The sequence below is a fragment of the Caretta caretta genome, chromosome 18 (assembly GCF_965140235.1).
Source record: "Caretta caretta isolate rCarCar2 chromosome 18, rCarCar1.hap1, whole genome shotgun sequence".
Classification (NCBI taxonomy): Eukaryota; Metazoa; Chordata; order Testudines; family Cheloniidae; genus Caretta; species Caretta caretta.
In genome coordinates this window covers 2,314,305-2,331,815 of record NC_134223.1, presented here as the reverse complement: position 1 = coordinate 2,331,815, position 17,511 = coordinate 2,314,305, and the positions used below count along the sequence as shown (strand labels likewise).

The 17,511-nt window shown below is 51.0% G+C and overlaps 1 protein-coding gene across 14 annotated transcripts in view; it reads right to left on the bottom strand.

Moving 5' to 3' along the window:
- ZNF362 (zinc finger protein 362) overlaps positions 1-17,511 on the bottom strand; it is a 51,222-nt gene that overhangs the window by 32,893 nt on the left and 818 nt on the right. For 3 of the 14 annotated variants that reach the window (XM_075121191.1, XM_075121195.1, XM_075121193.1), the window contains exon 2: positions 15,411-15,495. The exons of 3 other annotated variants lie outside the window; for them this stretch is intronic. In XM_075121191.1, the coding sequence (XP_074977292.1) occupies positions 15,411-15,495 (85 nt within the window). Of the gene's footprint in view, positions 1-9,535; positions 9,755-15,410; positions 15,496-15,590; positions 16,980-17,088; positions 17,425-17,511 lie in introns of those variants that run through there. 8 more of the 14 variants (XM_075121199.1, XM_075121198.1, XM_075121200.1 and 5 more) reach the window with 7 other exon arrangements.

Genomic DNA, 17,511 nt, shown 5'->3' with positions numbered 1-17,511 from the left:
AGCCTCCTCCATCATTGGTGCTTGCGCCATCATGGAGCTAGAGGGTCTCACCTCACCTGACATCCCACCTCCAGCCCCACCTGAACCAGCCAGCAAAGATCCACCAAAGAGCCAAACCTGACTCCTCCAGGAAAGAGCAGTTCCAGGCACTCTCACATCCCAGCCACTCAGGGCTAGACCACAGTCCAGCTACCTGGCCCCACAGGACCTCACCATCCCTACACACCCCGGGGGAACGCTGCAGCTGTAAACACTCTGCCCCAGATTATGCCCTTCCTTTTGCTTTATGCACTCGGTCCTGGAACTGCTGAGCACCCACAGAGTGAGGGAGGGATAGCTCAGTGGTTTGAGCATTGGCCTACTAAACCCAGGGTTGTGAGTTCAATCCTTGAGGGGGCCATTTAGGGATCTGGGGTAAAAATTGGGGATTGGTCCCCCTTTGGGCAAGGGGTTGGACCAGATGACCTCCTGAAGTCCCTTCCAACCCTGATATTCTATGACACACTGGAGCCCAAGGGTCCAGCCCTGCTACTGCTGAAATATCAACAGTCCTGAGCTTCTACCGCAGAAGGCAGTAGCAGCTGTGGTTGCTCAGGGCTTCAGAGGCACTTTTCCTAACACTAAGAACATCTGCAAACCTGGCAACATGTGTGGGCCCAGCCCTGCAATCCCAAGTGCAGAGCCCGTACCAAGCCCTGTGCGCTGCTTCACACAGTGCTGAATGCATGTCTGCAGGGTCTGCTCAGCTTCCCCCCATGGCCACCGGGGGCGGCAGGTATCGGGCCCCACAAGGGGGAATCAGTCTTTCTGGGCCAGATCCTGGCTCTGATTTCAATGGCGCTACTCTGAGCTAACACCAGTGTATTTGCACCACTGGGCCTGAGCTTATCAAGTGATTCTCAACAATGCAACAGGAATTGCTTTCAGACCAGGATCACAGAACCAGGCCTACTCATAACTATAATGTTTGCTTGTTGGCCAGGCAACAGCTAAAAATTACTAAGACAAACACCCCCCAACACACACACAGTGTTTTCAGATGCTTAGACATACTGAGTCAGAAATTTTCCCAGGCAATATGATAAACTGCTGCAGAACTTCAGATTCCATTACCAAAATTAATCTTTGTGGTTATGAAGAAAATCTGCCAACTTTGAACCAAATACAACCAATCCAGCCATGTCTGCCTGAGTCTGCAGACAGACTGTCAAGGTTCCTTCCCCACTCTGAACTTTAGGGTACAGATGTGGGGACCTGCATGAAAAACCCCCAAGCTTATTTTTACCAGCTTAGGTTAAAACTTCCCCAAGGTACAAACTATTTTACCTTTTGCCCTTGGACTTTATTGCTGCCACCACCAAGCATCTAACAAATATATAGCAGGGCAAGAGCCCGCTTGGAAACATCTTTCCCCCCAAAATCCTCCCAAACCCTACACCCCCTTTCCTGGGGAAGGCTTGATAAAAATCCTCACTCATTTGCATAGGTGAACACAGACCCAAACCCTTGGATCTTAAAAACAATAAAAAAGCAATCAGGTTCTTAAAAGAAGAATTTTAATTGAAGAAAAAGTAAAAGAATCACCTCTGTAAAATCAGGATGGTAAATACCTTACAGGGTAATCAGATTCAAAACACAGAGAATCCCTCTAGGCAAAACCTTAAGTTACAAAAAGTCACAAAAACAGGAATATATATTCCATTCAGCACAGCTTATTTTATCAGCCATTTAAACAAAATAAAATCTAACGCATATCTAGCTAGATTACTTACTAAGTTCTAAGACTCCATTCCTTTTCTGTTCCTGGCAAAAACAACACACAGACAGAGAAAACCTTTGTTTCTCCCCCCCTCCAGCTTTGAAAGTATCTTGTCTCCTCATTGGTCATTTTGGACAGGTGCCAGCAAGGTTATCCTAGCTTCTTAACCAGTGAAAGGGTTTTTCCTCTGGCCAGGAGGGATTTTAAAGGTGTTTACCCTTCCCTTTATATTTATGACACAGACACAGGGCCATCCTCAGGCATATGCAGCTGCATAGGGCACTGGAAAATTTGGGGCACCATTCCCCTCGCTCGCTGTGGCTGGACTCCTCTGTTCTCCAGCCCCTCCCCCCGCACTGGGTTGGCGGGCTTCTTTCTTCCCCACCCCAACGCCCCCTTTACTCGCTCCTCAGCCAGCCAGCTGAGGGCTCCAGCCTCTGGCTCTGCTGCCCCAGCCCCGGGGAGCCCAGAGCGGCACGGCAGCACGGCCCACTGCTGCCAAAGCAGAGGCCCTCCCTGGACCCTGCCTGCCCCACTTGGTCTCTGGTGGGGACAGCCCAGGGCCAGGACAGGAGGAGAAAAACTTCCCTGTGAGTGGCGGTGGAAAGAGCTGGGCCGAGTGGGGGAGGGAGAAGGGGGGCTTAAAGTGACAGTGCGCTGTCTCTCACACTTCCCTAACACACACTGTCTCTCTCACACACACACACATTCTGCCTCCCACAATCCCCCAACATGGATTGTCCCACAGTCCCCCAACACAGTCACACACACACAGTCTCTCACTGTCTCTATCACGCACTGGCTCTTTCTTACACACACGTACACATACTCTGTCACACACGCACACACTCACTTGTATTATTGTTGTTCTTACTGCTTGGTATTTCCTGCCAAAATGCTCGTGGTGAGCCAGGAGCGGCTAGGGGCTGCAGGAGACCCATGGGCTCTGGCAAGATGCCGCCCCCATGTGACAGCGTGAAGCCGGCCTTGAGCCACCGCTGATGTGTGTCAGCAACGGGGGGGGATTCTGGGGGTCCGCAGGCGGGGCGGTGGCTGTGCCCACTTGACATGCTGGGGTCAGTGCTGCCGGCTGGGGACCGCCTTCCGTGGTACATAGGGCATCAGTTTAATAATACTGCGTAGGGCCCCAAGGACAGCCTGAGGGCCTAGGGCCCCTAAAGATGGCCCTGGACAGATCGCACCAGGGCCTCTACAGTTGCTCAGAACTCTGCCAAGTTACAGCTCAGCGCAAGCTAACCAAAGCTGCAGTTTCCATGCTGCTATTCAGAACTGGGCAGGCAGCTTGGGCAGCTGTGAAACTGACAAAAATCAGGTCAATTTCACCCTGCTTGGGAAGCACAAGGAGTACTAGAGACAGGTAGACACTATACTACCTGCCCTAAGCCACCACCCTATCCTCACAACAGCTAAAAGGGCCTGGAACAGGAGGGTGGCAGGTTAATCCTGTGGCTACTGGGTGTCTGGTAAAATTTCCCAGCCCTCTGCATAAGTGGGCATGAGAGTGGGAGGGAGAGACAGGCAGGATAAATCAGACAGGAGAAGAACAGCAGAGAAACAGTGGGCGTGGGAGGAAAAAAAAAGAGACTTTTAAAAAAAATGAACTGGATCTCACCTTGCTCCCTAGCAGGGGCTAAGTGACCATAATCACTCTGCTTCACTATTGTTTAGCCCACTTGTTTGACTTGTCGTAACTTGAGCGCTGTGGGGCTGGGACCATGTCCTATATTTGCAAACACAGTTAGCCATGGAACTCACTGCTACAAGATATTGTCAAGGTCAGTTGCTTAGAAGGATTCAGAAAGGGATTAGACATTTATAGGGATAAAAGGACAATCAGAGTTAAAACCATAAATACTAAAAGATGCTTTGGAAGGGATACAAACGCTCCTTCCTTGGGGCATGAGCTACTGGGGGTCAGGAGGAAGCTTCCTCTGGGGGTAGGTTAGTCCATAGCTGCTACTGCAGTGTGTCTTCCCTCTGAAGCAGCTGGTGCTGGCCACTCTCAGAGCCAGGCTCCTGGGCTAGGTGGACCCCTGGTCTGACCCAGACTGGTAACTCCAGTGTACCCTGTCTCTGTTCAGCATCCAGCACAATGAGACCTGATCCCAACTGGGCCGCTAGACGCAACCATAACAGAAGCAAGTAAAATTACCGCTAAGGGAGGCAAGAACATGTACAATGTAGAGAAGGGAAAAGGCAGAGGGGGAAACAAGGGAGCAGATCCTGAGTTTCACGAAGGCTGCACAGCCTTTCCTATGCCAACCCCGCTCCTGGGCTCCAGGCAGGAGACATAGCGAAGGAGAGGTAGCCCAGTTACAATTTCCCTATACTTCTGGCAATCTCCAGTTTCCACATTGTCCCCCTGGGGGCACGGGCAGCCAGCGTAATATACAATGGGCAAGCAGAGAGTACTCAGTGGCCACACGATAGGAGCCAGTGCCTCGCTGCTCCGGGCACACCTGGTCAGGGCTCTAAGAAACTGGCCCATAAGGGAGCAGCGGGAGAGAGATGGAAAAGCAGAGAGACCCTGAGGGCACCACTGGAAGATACTCCACAGGAGAGAATGGAGTGAAGCCAGAAGAGGAACAAAGGTGCAAGGGACAAAGGACAGGGGGATGGCCCAGCAGCGCTCTCGTATATTACTCAGCTAATTGCACTGTTATTAGCAAATAATCTACTTGGCAAAATAGGGATTCCATCAGCTCTGCAGCTCATCAATGACATCGCTCATCCCCTGTATTGGGAACACATCGGCCAACTGTTCAACCCGCCCTCCCAGGAGTTATGCTGTGTAACAGGAATTATTAAACAGGGAGCTGATGGCCACTCTTACAGCTCAATGCACAGCCATCCCAAGGCCCGATTCTGCAAACACCTGTGCACCAGAGCAACTAATTACATGAGTTAGCCCCATTTACTTCGATGGGACAGCTCATACAAGGGAAGTTGTGGGATAGACCCTTGTTCCTTTAGCCCTGGTCTACACTATGGGGGGGGCGACCTAAGAGACGCAACTTCAGCTACGCGAAGTTCAGCGTAGGTCGACTAGGTTCAGCTGTGAGGACGGCGGCGAGTCGACCGCTGCCGCCTCTCGCAAGCTGGAGTTCCGGAGTCGAGGGGGAGCGTGTTCGGGGATCGATTTATCGCGTCTAGATGAGACGCGATAAATCAATCCCTGATCGATCGATCACTACCCGCCCATGGCGGGGGGGACAGTGAAGACCTGCCCTTAGGTTGCAGGGTCGTGGCCTCACGGGTACTTTTCACCATGGCTAACAGACTCAGCAGTCAGAGGGGTCATTGCAGCACATGCAGACAGACCTGATCTAGCTAGCCTGGGTACTGACAGCAGCGAAGCCACGGCAGCAGAGGCTGGCTGCCTGGGAAGGTACCCAGGGTCCCACCCTGAAGTCCATGCTGTCACAGCTTCACTGCTATTGGGACTCCCGCGAGCTAGATGAAGGCTGGTTTGGGTATGCCTATACATGCTGCATTCACATCCCCAACTGCAGTGCAGACATACCCTCAGCCTTTGGGTTCATTGGCGGACGTTTTTCAATCCCTGGGCATGACTTTTCAGAAAGGCGTATCAGGAGCTGAAATGGTCTATGCCGTAATTCAGGCAGAAAGACGACATCACCGTTCGGTGGTCAGCAGGGAAGGAAAGCACTGAATGGCATAGTTGATGAATACCTCGCCAGACCCCAAACACATCGCTCACCCTGTCTGCGGAGGGCCCCGATGCACTCCCAGTTATACCAGCATTTAGCTTCACTAACTTGACTCCATATTGTCACACAGAATTAGCCCCAAAATAAGGCACAGAACCACTAGCCCCCCTGTGCTTCATTCCCTATATGTCCTGTCTTATTCCCTGTGCAGGGCTCCTGAGGAATTACCAGCATGCGGTTATGCAATTAAAGCCTGTACCATGATGGGCAGAGTTACAGGAGCAGGGACAACCTTTACAATGACATTTCCTGACTGCTGAGCCCTCACTTTACAACCTTAACATCCCCTGAATAGATTTTCATTCAGTCAATTTCCTAGATCTCAGCCCCCAAAGGACCCTCCTGCCCCAATCCCACCCACCCAAAGAAGTCTACAGTGTGGAAGGATTTGTGAGTGAGCAGCAGGTGATTCTGCTTAGCACAAGATGTGCATTCACCCTCTAAAGACATTTACATTCTGAGAATCGTGGCACAATTCAAAAAGAGGACGATCTTGCTTAAAGTACTAACCTAGGACTCCAAACACCTGGGCACAATTTCTGGCTCTGCCACAGACTGAATGACCTTGGCAAAGTCACTTAGATCCTGATCCATTGAAGTCAATGGGAGCTTTCCCAGGGAGTTCAATGAGCACAGGATCAAGTCTTCAATCTCTTTGGCTTCGCTTTAAACACGAGTTTAAATTCTTTGCGGAATCAGGGCTTTGTGCCTTCACTCCCCATGTACACAATGGGAATAATACTCCTTCCTCTCTCCTTTGCCTATATGGACCATAAACTCATGGGAGCCAAGACCTCCATGTCCTTTATGCAGCACCTAGCACAACAGCGTTTGATCTCAATTGCTGCCTCTAGGTGGCACCGTAATACAAATACGAGCTGCATTTCATTCAGCACACGTTCACATGGTGCTGCCTTATTCCATCCGCACCTTCCAAGAGCGTTCACTCCGCTTTGCAATGCACAGGGCCAAGAGAAGACAACTAAAAAAATTGCCACTCACATGTCATGTGTATTTTCAATGCTTTACAATTGAACTAAATCAAAATGGATTTTCATCACACCTCTGAAAGGCCGAGTCAGACCTAGGAACTCTCCCCCAGTCGAATTTCATTTTTCAATCCCAACCTGCTGATGTGCCAACACTGTTCAGAAATAAACATCATTACAGCCTCTTAAAAATAAGGCTGAAATTGTATAATTTTTCCATGACTCAGAAACAGCTGAACCATTTTTGCCCAAACTTTCAACCACAATAAAAATCACCTTTGGGCAGAGAGTGAATGTCTGAGGACAGCATCAACTCGTCAGAATGGAAAGGCTTACACTACAGGAGCGGCTCTGAATTGCATACTCCCATACTCCCACCGCCATACAATCCCTGCCACACAAGCCTAACATGGAAACTTGTCTCCATCACCAATACCTGCTTCCCCACCTCCACTGATCTATTTCTGTAGGGTGGCTCGGAGGAGTCAAGCTGCAAAAAACTGGCGTGGCTTTGCAGGATCTCTCAAGACAGCTGGTAATGAGCACACCAGTATGTTATCGTGGGGTAACCAGTGAGCTCCAGGCTGCATAGACTGGCTTTTATTATTGTAGGGTTGGTTGTAAACATTGGGGTTGCTGGAAGCTTTTTTTCTTTTTAAGATTAAAATGCAACTTAAAAAAAAATCCACAGAAAGGAAGACACAGCCTTTGCAAACAGAGAAAGACCTTCCAGAAGGGTTGCTGTATGGGCCTGACCCCAGAAGGGGGGTCTCTTTAATAATGCTGCTGCTACGATGGCCAAATCGGTAATGTTTGGAGATCTACAAACCTGCCAAGAAGAATCATCAAAACAGAACAACAATGTCAAGCAATTGATTTCTGTCCCAGCTCTATTTTACAGTATTTCATTTAGAACAGATGGGATTGCCCTCCCTCCCGCCACAGGCTGAAAAGATTGAGACTCAGCTTAGATTTGGGGGGCGGGAGGGGGGGGAGGGAGATGTATATGTGTGTATGTGGGGGGGGGGTCTAGAAGTAAATAAAACAGACGGAAGATATATGAATTCCCTCTCTATATTTCCAGCTAAATATGAAAAATGGAAGCTGACACACAGCAAAAAAAGCCATTAAAATGGAAATGATAAAGGGTGGGAAGCACTGCGGGAGATACCTCCCCCAGGCCGGCGGGAGATGCTGCAGCTCACAGCACCCCCTCGGCCTCTCTCGCCCACACCCAGCACCGCCCCTGGCGGCATCACTCAGGCAGGGCACCCCAGCCACCCGACTGCTCTGAAAAGCCACCCCTGCCACTGGCAGTCAGGAGAGAAGGGCCAAGGCGGCGTCTTTCCACAAGAGAGCCCCAAATGCCTGGCACGGCCAGCACCCAGTGCCACGCACCCTCTGTCTACAACACACGTAGGGGAGCAGGAGGCAGGGAGACACACACGCAGGGCTAGGCCCAGGCCATTAGGCACGCAGAGACAGGCAGAGAGACGCACGCTCACAGGGACGCGCTCAGAGTCAGGCAGGGTCACGCACACACACAAAGCAGACACAGGCATGCACACACTTAGGTATGCATAGCGAGGCATGGACAGGCGTGCGAGCTTCCACCCACGACGGGATCAGCTCCTCACCCTGCCTATTCTCAAGGCAGACACAGCATTGCTGAGACCTCAGTGCACCCTGTAGGACCCTGGGTCTCGCCTCCTCGCTCCCAAGTGGAGTCCCAACCCCGAGCCATCCTCCCGCCCGCAGCCTGCATCTGCTGAGCGGGCTGGACGAGCCGGGCACGGAAGGAAACAGCCCTGCTGCTGGAAAGGCCGAAGCTGGTGCCAAGCAGTTCTTCTTCCGGGGTTGCTGGCTGTCGGCTGCCCCAGGATCCTCCAGAGTGGGAGCAGTGCAGGGCACTAGCCTCATGGAAGCCACAGCCAGGACAGAAGAGAGCCACATTGGGAACTGCCGACGGGGGATTCCTGGGTTCCAGGGACACCTGAGCTGTCCCTCACCCACGGCTCCTGAGTGGGTCATCTATGAGCTCAGCTCCTGCCCCTCCCTACACACAGGGGGAGGGGCCCTGGAGTCCTCACTGCCTGTGAGATGCTCCCAGACAGGAGCCGTGGGCAAGGCAGCCCTCAGGATGCAGGGGAAGGGGCTCCTGAGAGCCAGGCCTGGGGAAGGGAAGCAAGCTGCAGTGTGGGGGGATGTGGCTGCCCCTGCAGAGAGCAAAGCTCAAGCTGGGGCTGGAGACTGCACTCTCTAGCCCGTGGAAGGAGCGGCCCCATCACAAGGGGACAGCATTGCTCCTTAGAGACAGAGGCTGATCTTTTCTGCTGAGCACAGAGGGCAAACTGGGGGCAGGATGCTCGTAGGAATCGCTGGATAAAGAAGCATTCAAGCCCTGAAGTCCAGATAGCATGGATACTTGCCCCAGGCCTGGCACAGGTGGGCATGGGAGATCTCGCCTCCCTATGCCTCACCCAGACACCCACGGGGGCAAGGACACAGATCTGCTCCCAGGTCTTCACTCAGTGACTGGGAGGTAGATAACAGACAGAGCATTGCAGAAAACCAGCCCCTCAGGACAGAGCAACAGCTGGGGAGAGGTAACCTAGGGTAGCCACAGGGAGTTTGGAAGCATTCTGGGTAGCAGGGGGAAAAGGGGCGTGGAAAACAGCACTGATAGGGCCCGGAGTTAGGAGCATGGTTTGCAGGCAGGGCATAAGAGAGGACCCGTGGTGGCCCCAGGCTATGAGGTCTGGGTGGAAGTCATGGATCCAGGGTGGGAGGGGAGTTCAGATAAGGCAGCTGCAGCAGAGGGGACCTGTTGCAACCCCAGGGCAGTGGTGTGAATAAAAGCCCCAAGGCAAGAGAGTGTGGAAAGCAGCTGGCACAAGGGGATCTACACAGCCCCAGGGGAGGGGAGGGGAGGGGATGGAGCCCTGGTAAGGGGTTCAGAAGGCAGCTGCAGCAGAGGGACCTGTCATGGCCCCGCAAAGGGAAGACATTATGTGCACTCGCGTTTCAGTACTCACAGGCTGGCCTCAGAAGCCAGGTGGCCGCAGCTGCCTGGGGAGACGTGTAGATGATGCTCCAGGCTGGCGGAGGTGGACGATCCCTCCTGGCGCAGGCGGGCAAAAGCCCCAGTCCCAGAAGCACACTAGCCTTCACCAATTCCTACCACTGCCGTTAACACAAGCTACACTTCTATCGGGGACTCCTCTACTTTTGCAGCCCCCTGTGTCTCGTCTTTGCTGAAATAAAAAGAAACAAGAGATTCTTTTCATGGAAACTGCAAGGCAGCACATGGCTGCGTATGCTCCTGGCTAGTGGAGTCATCACAGCAGTAGAGGCTGAGACACCAGTACCACTGACCCATCCAGCCACCTCTGGGGTGGAACGTGGCAGCTGATTAACAGCACCCAGTAGCCCTACGCAACAGTTGGGGGCAAGGAAGGAAGAGCCTGTATCTGTTTTAAACTGCAGGGGGATCTAGGGAGGCAGGGAGAAACTATCCCCAGCTGCAGTCTGGCCAGGACACCTGGACTAAACACACCGCTCCTGGGGAAAATGCCATGGGATCTTTAACAGCCAGAAGGAGTCAGAACTTGGGGCTGTCTTTTGCATGGCAGGCTGTGTCAACAGAGCATCCCTGAGCACCATGCAGGAGCTCATCAGCACGGACACAGAGAAGCCAATGTGATTTCCTGTGGCACAGCGCTCCGGAGTCCACACCAGAGCACTGAGAAAGGGGTGAGCCACCGACTGAATTGCTAGTGAGCAGCAACCCCAGGCCACAGCCAGTCCAGGGAAAGAAGGGAGGATGTAAAACCGTAGGGATGGAGGAATGGGATCTGTAGTCCCATTTCCGTGGAGACGTTGAGATGCCCGGCCTGAACAAGCACTGATCCAGCTTCTCTCTGGGACTCGGAACTGGGCTAACTCACTGACAGCAGATCATGCTCATTCAAATGCCACATGCCCAAAGCACCACCCATCAGCTCCCAAAGATGCTCCTGTTTGTTCCCTGCTGTGGGCACAGCAGGGTGAGGAAAAGCCCCGGAAGTCAATAGGAATACCACAAACAAGTGGTCACAAGCAGGCTACCGCCCCAGCCCTCTCCACAGCAGCACTGGGCTCCCGTGACCAGACCCCAGCCAGAGCCATGCCTACCAATACCCCAAAGCAGGTGCCCCCCCCCCCAGCACATTTCTTGCAGCCTTTTCTCTGCGCTCCATCCATCAGCTCAGTCCCTTCTCTCTCCCCACACCACTCACACCCTCCGCAAGTTCTCACCCTATCCGAGAAGAGACTGATCCAGTGGTTACGACAGAGGACTAGATATCAGGAGTCCTAGGTTCCATTCCCAGCTCTCCCACTGACTCACTGCGCAACCATTGGCAAGTCACTGTCCTGCTCTGTGCCTCATTTTCGCCACTGGTAAAATGGGGATAACGATTGTGACCTTACCTCATTGTGGGGCTTCAGCTCTTCACTCCATGTAAAGCACTGGGGGAACCCCAGGAAGAATGGGCTGAATATCACTCTCCTCCCCCCATTCGGAGCTCAGCCCCAGGCAGAAGTGAGTGGGATGGGGAGTGGAGGGAGAATTGGCTTACTCTCCTGAAAGGGATTTGTATCAGAGTTTTAATTTTTCCCAGAGCGCCACGATTTTGGCAGCCAGCATTCAACAAGGCTGTACGATCCTTGCGAACAGACACAGGGAGGAATGGTTCACCTTGGGAGTGAACTGGCCTTCCCAAATTAGCCTTCAGCTATGGTGGCCTTGGCACTGGGAAGCCCTTTCTGCAATGGGAACTCGTGGCCTCCTGAAAGCAGCTGATGAGGAGACACCATGTGGCTCTCTACGGCAATGGCTGTGAAATCACACGAGAGGTCCTCTTCCTACATACACACCAACTCTACTTCTCCCGTGCAGAAGGAATTTATACCAAGGCAGAGACAACAGAAAGAATAACAGCCACGAAAGCAAAAAAAACAACCCCAAAACCAAAAACAGAATCCCAGCCAGAAAACCCGGGAGAACAAGTCTAAAAACCCAGCCTCAAGATCTTACTTTTCGGAAGAAGCAGTCGTGGGGATCCTGCACCAGAAGAATTAAGCCCTGTGTTTCTGCCCTCTGAAGGTGTTTTCATTCCGATTTCCTCTCCTGATCAAAACCGATAAAAGCCCCAAAACAAACTCCCTTCCCCTCTCATGCGCCCACCTCCTCCCTGACAGCTGGGTGCACTCCCAGCCCCCTGGCAATGTAGAGGTCTTCAGCAGCTCCCCTACAAGGGGTAATGGGCCCTGTCACCCACGCACCCACTCCTCCCCTACTTCTGGAGGCCACCACCACCAGTGCACCTACCATATACGATCAGGAAAGCCCCAAAGCTGGAGCCATCTCCTTGTGCCGCCTTGAGCATGTACGTGAGCCTGCTGCCAGCATACTGGCTCCTCAAGCCCTTGCCAGACCTCTCCAGCACCTCTGGGGAGAGTTTTTAAAAACAACCACACACAAGGCAGCTCTTGGGGGGGTCACAGACCAGACTGGAGGCTGACACAACCCTAACAGCCACAGCACAAACACAGGCTAGCGAGAAAACTCACCTGCTGTAGGTGGCCCATCAGGACTAGGACAAGGCAGTGATTTTGTCGGTCTTGGGCACTCCCACGGCCCCCATCACTGCAGTCCCTGAGCACCTCACAAGCATTAGTGGATTTGGTCTCACACCCCCTGTGAGGCAGGGCCAGGCTAATATCACCCGCCCCGCTGAACAGAGGGGAACGTAGGCACAGAGGCTCAAGACCACCCAGGGAGTCTGAGGCAGTGCCAGGACTCAAACTCCTGTCTCTCAAGACTCCGGCTGGCCCCCTCACCGCCAGGCCACGCTCCAGCTCCCCTCTGGCAGGCAGAGGCCCACGTTCTCGGGGTGGTGTGAGGCGCCCAGGCTGGGACAGCTGTGGACGCTGCAGATCAGGACTGAAGGACGCTGGCAGAGCTTGGACAGCATGGCCCACGCTACCCCCATCGCTGATGGTTGTGTTAACCCTGGTTCGCACCAGCAAGGACCCCTCTATTTCCAGAGCTTTAGAAGAGTTGCCCTCTCCCTGTGCACACCTCACAAATCACAGAAACTAAGAGCGCCCTCTTGGGCATGAACCAATCCTTCCCGCTTTGGCTGAGGGAGCCTAGCGCAACAGGGCCCTGATCCTGAATCTGGCTTCCTGTAATACAGGAATGCCTCCACCACCAACCACATGGAACGCATGCCGTGCAGAAGACTGGCTCCCAGTGATCTCCAGAAAGACTTGTGAATCTTACAATGTGGGAGTGACCAGACCCCCTCCCACCCTGTCTGCCCCAGTTCTTCTGCCCTCACAGTTTGTAAGGAGAGAAAACAAACACACATACCGAGGAGCAAAGGGGACATGAGACAATAAGGTACAATTGAGGCGAATGGCCTCCCTTACAACGTGTATATGGAAAATTGGGTCAGCACCAGCACTGGGAAAATGTGACTATCCAGCACAGGGTGAAATGGCCAGGTCTCTGTCCACACTGTTTATTAGGAAAATCAAGGCCCGGGAAAATGCATGCAGCACGATTCCTGCATTTGCTTCAGGCGCGTTTGAAAGATGGGGAAAATCTGCAGCCAGAGGTTGAAGCTGGTTAGTTAGCAGAGCTATGGAGGCACACAGGCAAAGAGCACAGTTCAGGGCTACGATCCTCAGAGCTAAAAGAAAAGGAGTACTTGTGACACCTTAGAGACTAACCAATTTATCCGATGAAGTGAGCTGTAGCTCACGAAAGCTTATGCTCAAATATATTTGTTAGTCTCTAAGGTGCCACAAGTACTCCTTTTCTTTTTGCGAATACAGACTAACACAGCTGCTACTCTGAAACCCATCCTCAGAGCTGGCGCAGCTGTGGGGTTTCTAATGCAGAGACTCAGAGCGCAAGAGAACTGAATGGCGAGGTTTTGTGTTTAAAATCCATTTACCTGCCACATTACACTCTGGGTTGAATTCACCAGTGTCAAAGCATTGGGGTTGGCAGCAGGAGGCATCCAACAGGTGGTGAATAGTTAGGAGAAAGCAAAGGCCTAACTAGACCCTTTCTATCAGCAGACAGAGCAAGGCTGGCAGGGGTGACCTGCAATAGCCACAAGACTCTGCAGCCACTGAGGGGAACCTGAGACACCAACAGGCCCCATCAAGAGTATCAGACTAAAATAAAAGCAAAGCCACAAAGCTCAGAGCATTTGCCCAGCTCCTGAGGTCTGGCGCCTCTGCTCTAGACCCCAAAGTCAGACTTGCATGTCCCCGAACAAGTTCGGTGCATGGCACTGTGGAGGCCCAGTCCACACCGGGCAAGATTTATAGAATGAAAGTGACTTATCCCAGGAGAGATGTTACTGGAATGCTGCGCATTTCCACTCCAGAATGGCAGATCACAAAGCAGGGATCCAAGAACTACTGGGTCCTAATCCCAGCCCTCACACCGACTCCCTCTGGCTGCAGCACCATTTACTACTGGTGTATCTCCACTGGCAACAGCAGAAGCACTGGTACGAACAGGGTAAGGTTGGCTATCACCATACTGTCACGGTCAGACAATACGCCGCTAAGAACACCTGAGCCCTGTCTACACTAGTGTTTCCACCACTACTACTATCAGCAAAGCTGCTCCCCGGTGAGTTAGGATTTATATATTTATAATACAACATGGGTGTGAAACACTACTGGCGCAGAATGGCAGAGCAAGGGTGTAGCACACTCAAGGTGTTACTATTTCTGTGCTACTGTAACAGGAATAAATAACACCACCAGCCCACATCAACAAGGAAGTATAAAAGCTTAGTGGAATCAGAGTGCACAGGCCAAAGGGAAATCTTCATTACAGCGCCCTCTCTGCCAAAGCAAACCCTCCAGTTCAGCCCTGTTCTCTCCCCTCGGGTGCTCCCCGGAAAGTTAACACACACACACAGGCATTTCTATCACACTCCTGAGAAGGCAGAACTCCTGCCTAAGCCCTGAACATAACAACAACAAAGCCATCTAAGAAGTCCACACCACGTTAGCGTCTAGCTCTGGGCACCAGGCCTCGTTAGCAATTTGGATCACCACAAAAACTTCCCTGCATGCAGAGTTTTTGTGCTAATTAGGAAAGCGTCTTTTGGACGCATCGAATTCCCAATGCTCACTGCTGACACAGCAGAAATCAGGACAGTGGGTGAAGTTACAATGCCATGTTATCTAGCAACAGGGTGTGTAGATGCAGCACGGTAGTTTTCCACAGCTGCACAGTGCATAGATAACACCACCAACACTTAGCACTTGTAGAGGCCCTTTTCATCCAAAGAGCTCGAGGCGCTTTACAAAGAGACAAGTATCACTGTACCAGTCTTACACATGGGGAAACTGAGGTCCAGAGAAGTTAAATGACTTGCCCAGGTCCCACAGGAAGTTGGTAGCAGAACTGGGACTAGAACCCACATCCACCGATTCCCAGCTCTGTGACAGACAGACAGACATTATACACACATGCACTTGTGGGTAATGTTTAGATGTGCTGATGGCTAACTTGCAGTTTGATGTACTTCTGCTGTTGAGGAAGGTGTTTTGTTTCATTCCAAATAGTTTTTTCAGACTGTTTTGGGATCAAGATTTGAACAATCCACAGACTTACAATGAAAAGGATTCCTAGAGGGGCTGGATCCAGCAATCAGCAGGAAGCCCTCAATGGACATTCACCAAGGTCCACATGTGGGCGGCTTGGGAAGATCTCCAGCACGGACATGGGGTCTGATTTGTCACAGCCCTACTTTTGAACAGCTTCATGCACTTTGGTGGGTTACTAAGACACACAGAAATCTGTCATTGAGCATAACTCAGTGCGCCCACCTCTGTATGTACTGTCGGTGCTTCCCCTGACATCTGTCCATCTCCAGAGATAGCAGAGCACAGATGTTGCGCGCAAGGTGTTGTTCTATAGGGGACAAGGAGGACAACTTCACACACACCCCAATACACACATCCCCAATACACAGAAAACACCCCCGAAATGAGCCCAGAAAGACACACCTGGGGACTACAGATACTGCCTTCAAACTAACACATCCATGGGAATGCCGCATTCTCTTTAGAGAAAATAAACGAAGGGCCAAATTTCTCCCTGTCGTAGCTCCACAGAAGTCAGAGAAGTTATCCCAGGAACAGGACTGGACTAAACTATTTAGGAATATTTGGACAAAAGCAGAACCAGCCGTAGGGCTGGGGCCAGATTTCATCCACCCCCCTCCAATCTTCTAAATCAGGATTTAAAAAACTTTTGCCTCTTCCCCAAAATGTGACTTTAGTTTAAGCTGACCCATCTGCTATCAGTCACCAGAGCAATAGTAACAGAACAGCTCAAACAGGCAGTTGAGAAATTGTCCTTCACTCCTCCAAGACGGGCAGCAAATAAAAGTGCAAGATTACAATACCATATAAGAAGGATGTGTGCTCTTGACTACACTTGGTACAATACTTCTGAATGAGCAGCTTGTCTAAAAATAAATAATTTATATCCTCGAATACTTCTCTTAGTCTGACTCCCTTTTAAATATTCTAGAACAGACTGTATGTACAATCCAACATGCACTTAAAATTATGCATGTATTATAGTAAGTGCATGTACACACGATGCACATAGCACACGCTAAATACATGTTCACATATGCACAGACCTCTCTAGACAACGGCACGAAAAATTGTGTCAGTTTCTAAAACTGCAGATTCCACACTCTGAAAACACTACATTCCTGCTAAAGTGCAATTGCAAAATATTCCTGGTTAAACATTCCGCTTAGAATATTGCTTTCCATCGAAATTAAAAAAACAAACACTTTTTCATTACCACCCCCCAAAAACTGAATCCCTTTTAACCAACACGCAACATTCACAACAATCTGTTTTTTAAAAAAATAGCTACATTCAGATTCAATTAACTTTTCCATTAAATAATCCAAAGGGAGAAAGAGAAAATACAGAGCAGGGTTTTTCACTGCGTTTTTGTTTTTAAAAGGCTGTTTAAAAAAACTTTTGCATAAGTTAACTTTAAATCTTAACCCCCTTCCACAGAAATGTTTGACTGTTTCCTTTTTTAAAAATCCAATTACATTGTATCCCCCCCGTGCAAGCGAAGATCTTTGCAACAACACAAAAACGCAAAGCAAAGAAAAAAACACCCCTTTAGGTGCCCCTTTTGCCTTTCAGCTGCCTCTCCCACATTCTCAGACAGTTTTATTAAAATTTTCAGACAAAAGAAAAACAAAAATGGCAGCCTGGCTTATTTTTAAAACAGGACAGGGACGCCATATTCTGCAGATCTGCAAAAAAAAGACAGAAATCTGAGGCTTGGCCACTCAAAAACAATCAGGCAGCTCCAAAGTGCAAAGGGAAAGCTCCATTTGCAATCCGTCTATTTGCATTAAGCCCCATGAATCATTGTTTACCGGAGAATTGCACCAAAGGGGTTTTTTGAATAACCCGGCTTTAAAAAAAAAAAAAAAAAAAAAAAAAAAGCAGACACTTCCTATACCAACAATCATGCTCCCTTGGCGAATTGCAATCCAGCCAGCGATCCGTCTGCAAGGAAGAAAATGAGCTCCCCCCTTTAGCTTCCTCTCTTCCTCCTCCTCAACCCGCCCAGGCTTTAGTGCGGGGGAGGGGGCACTGAAAAGACAGAGCCCCCCACGCAGCTGACACTCATCGGGATCAAATGCATGCATCAGATTAAAAAAAAAAGGGAGAGAGAGGGGGAAAAGCCCCTCAAGCCCTCCTCTCGCCGGACTCCAGCAGCCGGAGCCCGAGCCCAGCAGCGCTCGCCGGAGACTGACATGCGATTGCAGTTTGCAAAGGAGACCAAGAGCGACAGAAAACTGCATGCAACTTTTTCTTGCGACCCCATCTTAAAAAAATCCCCCCCCCCTTTGCGGCTCCCCCTCCATGCTCCTTTCTTAGC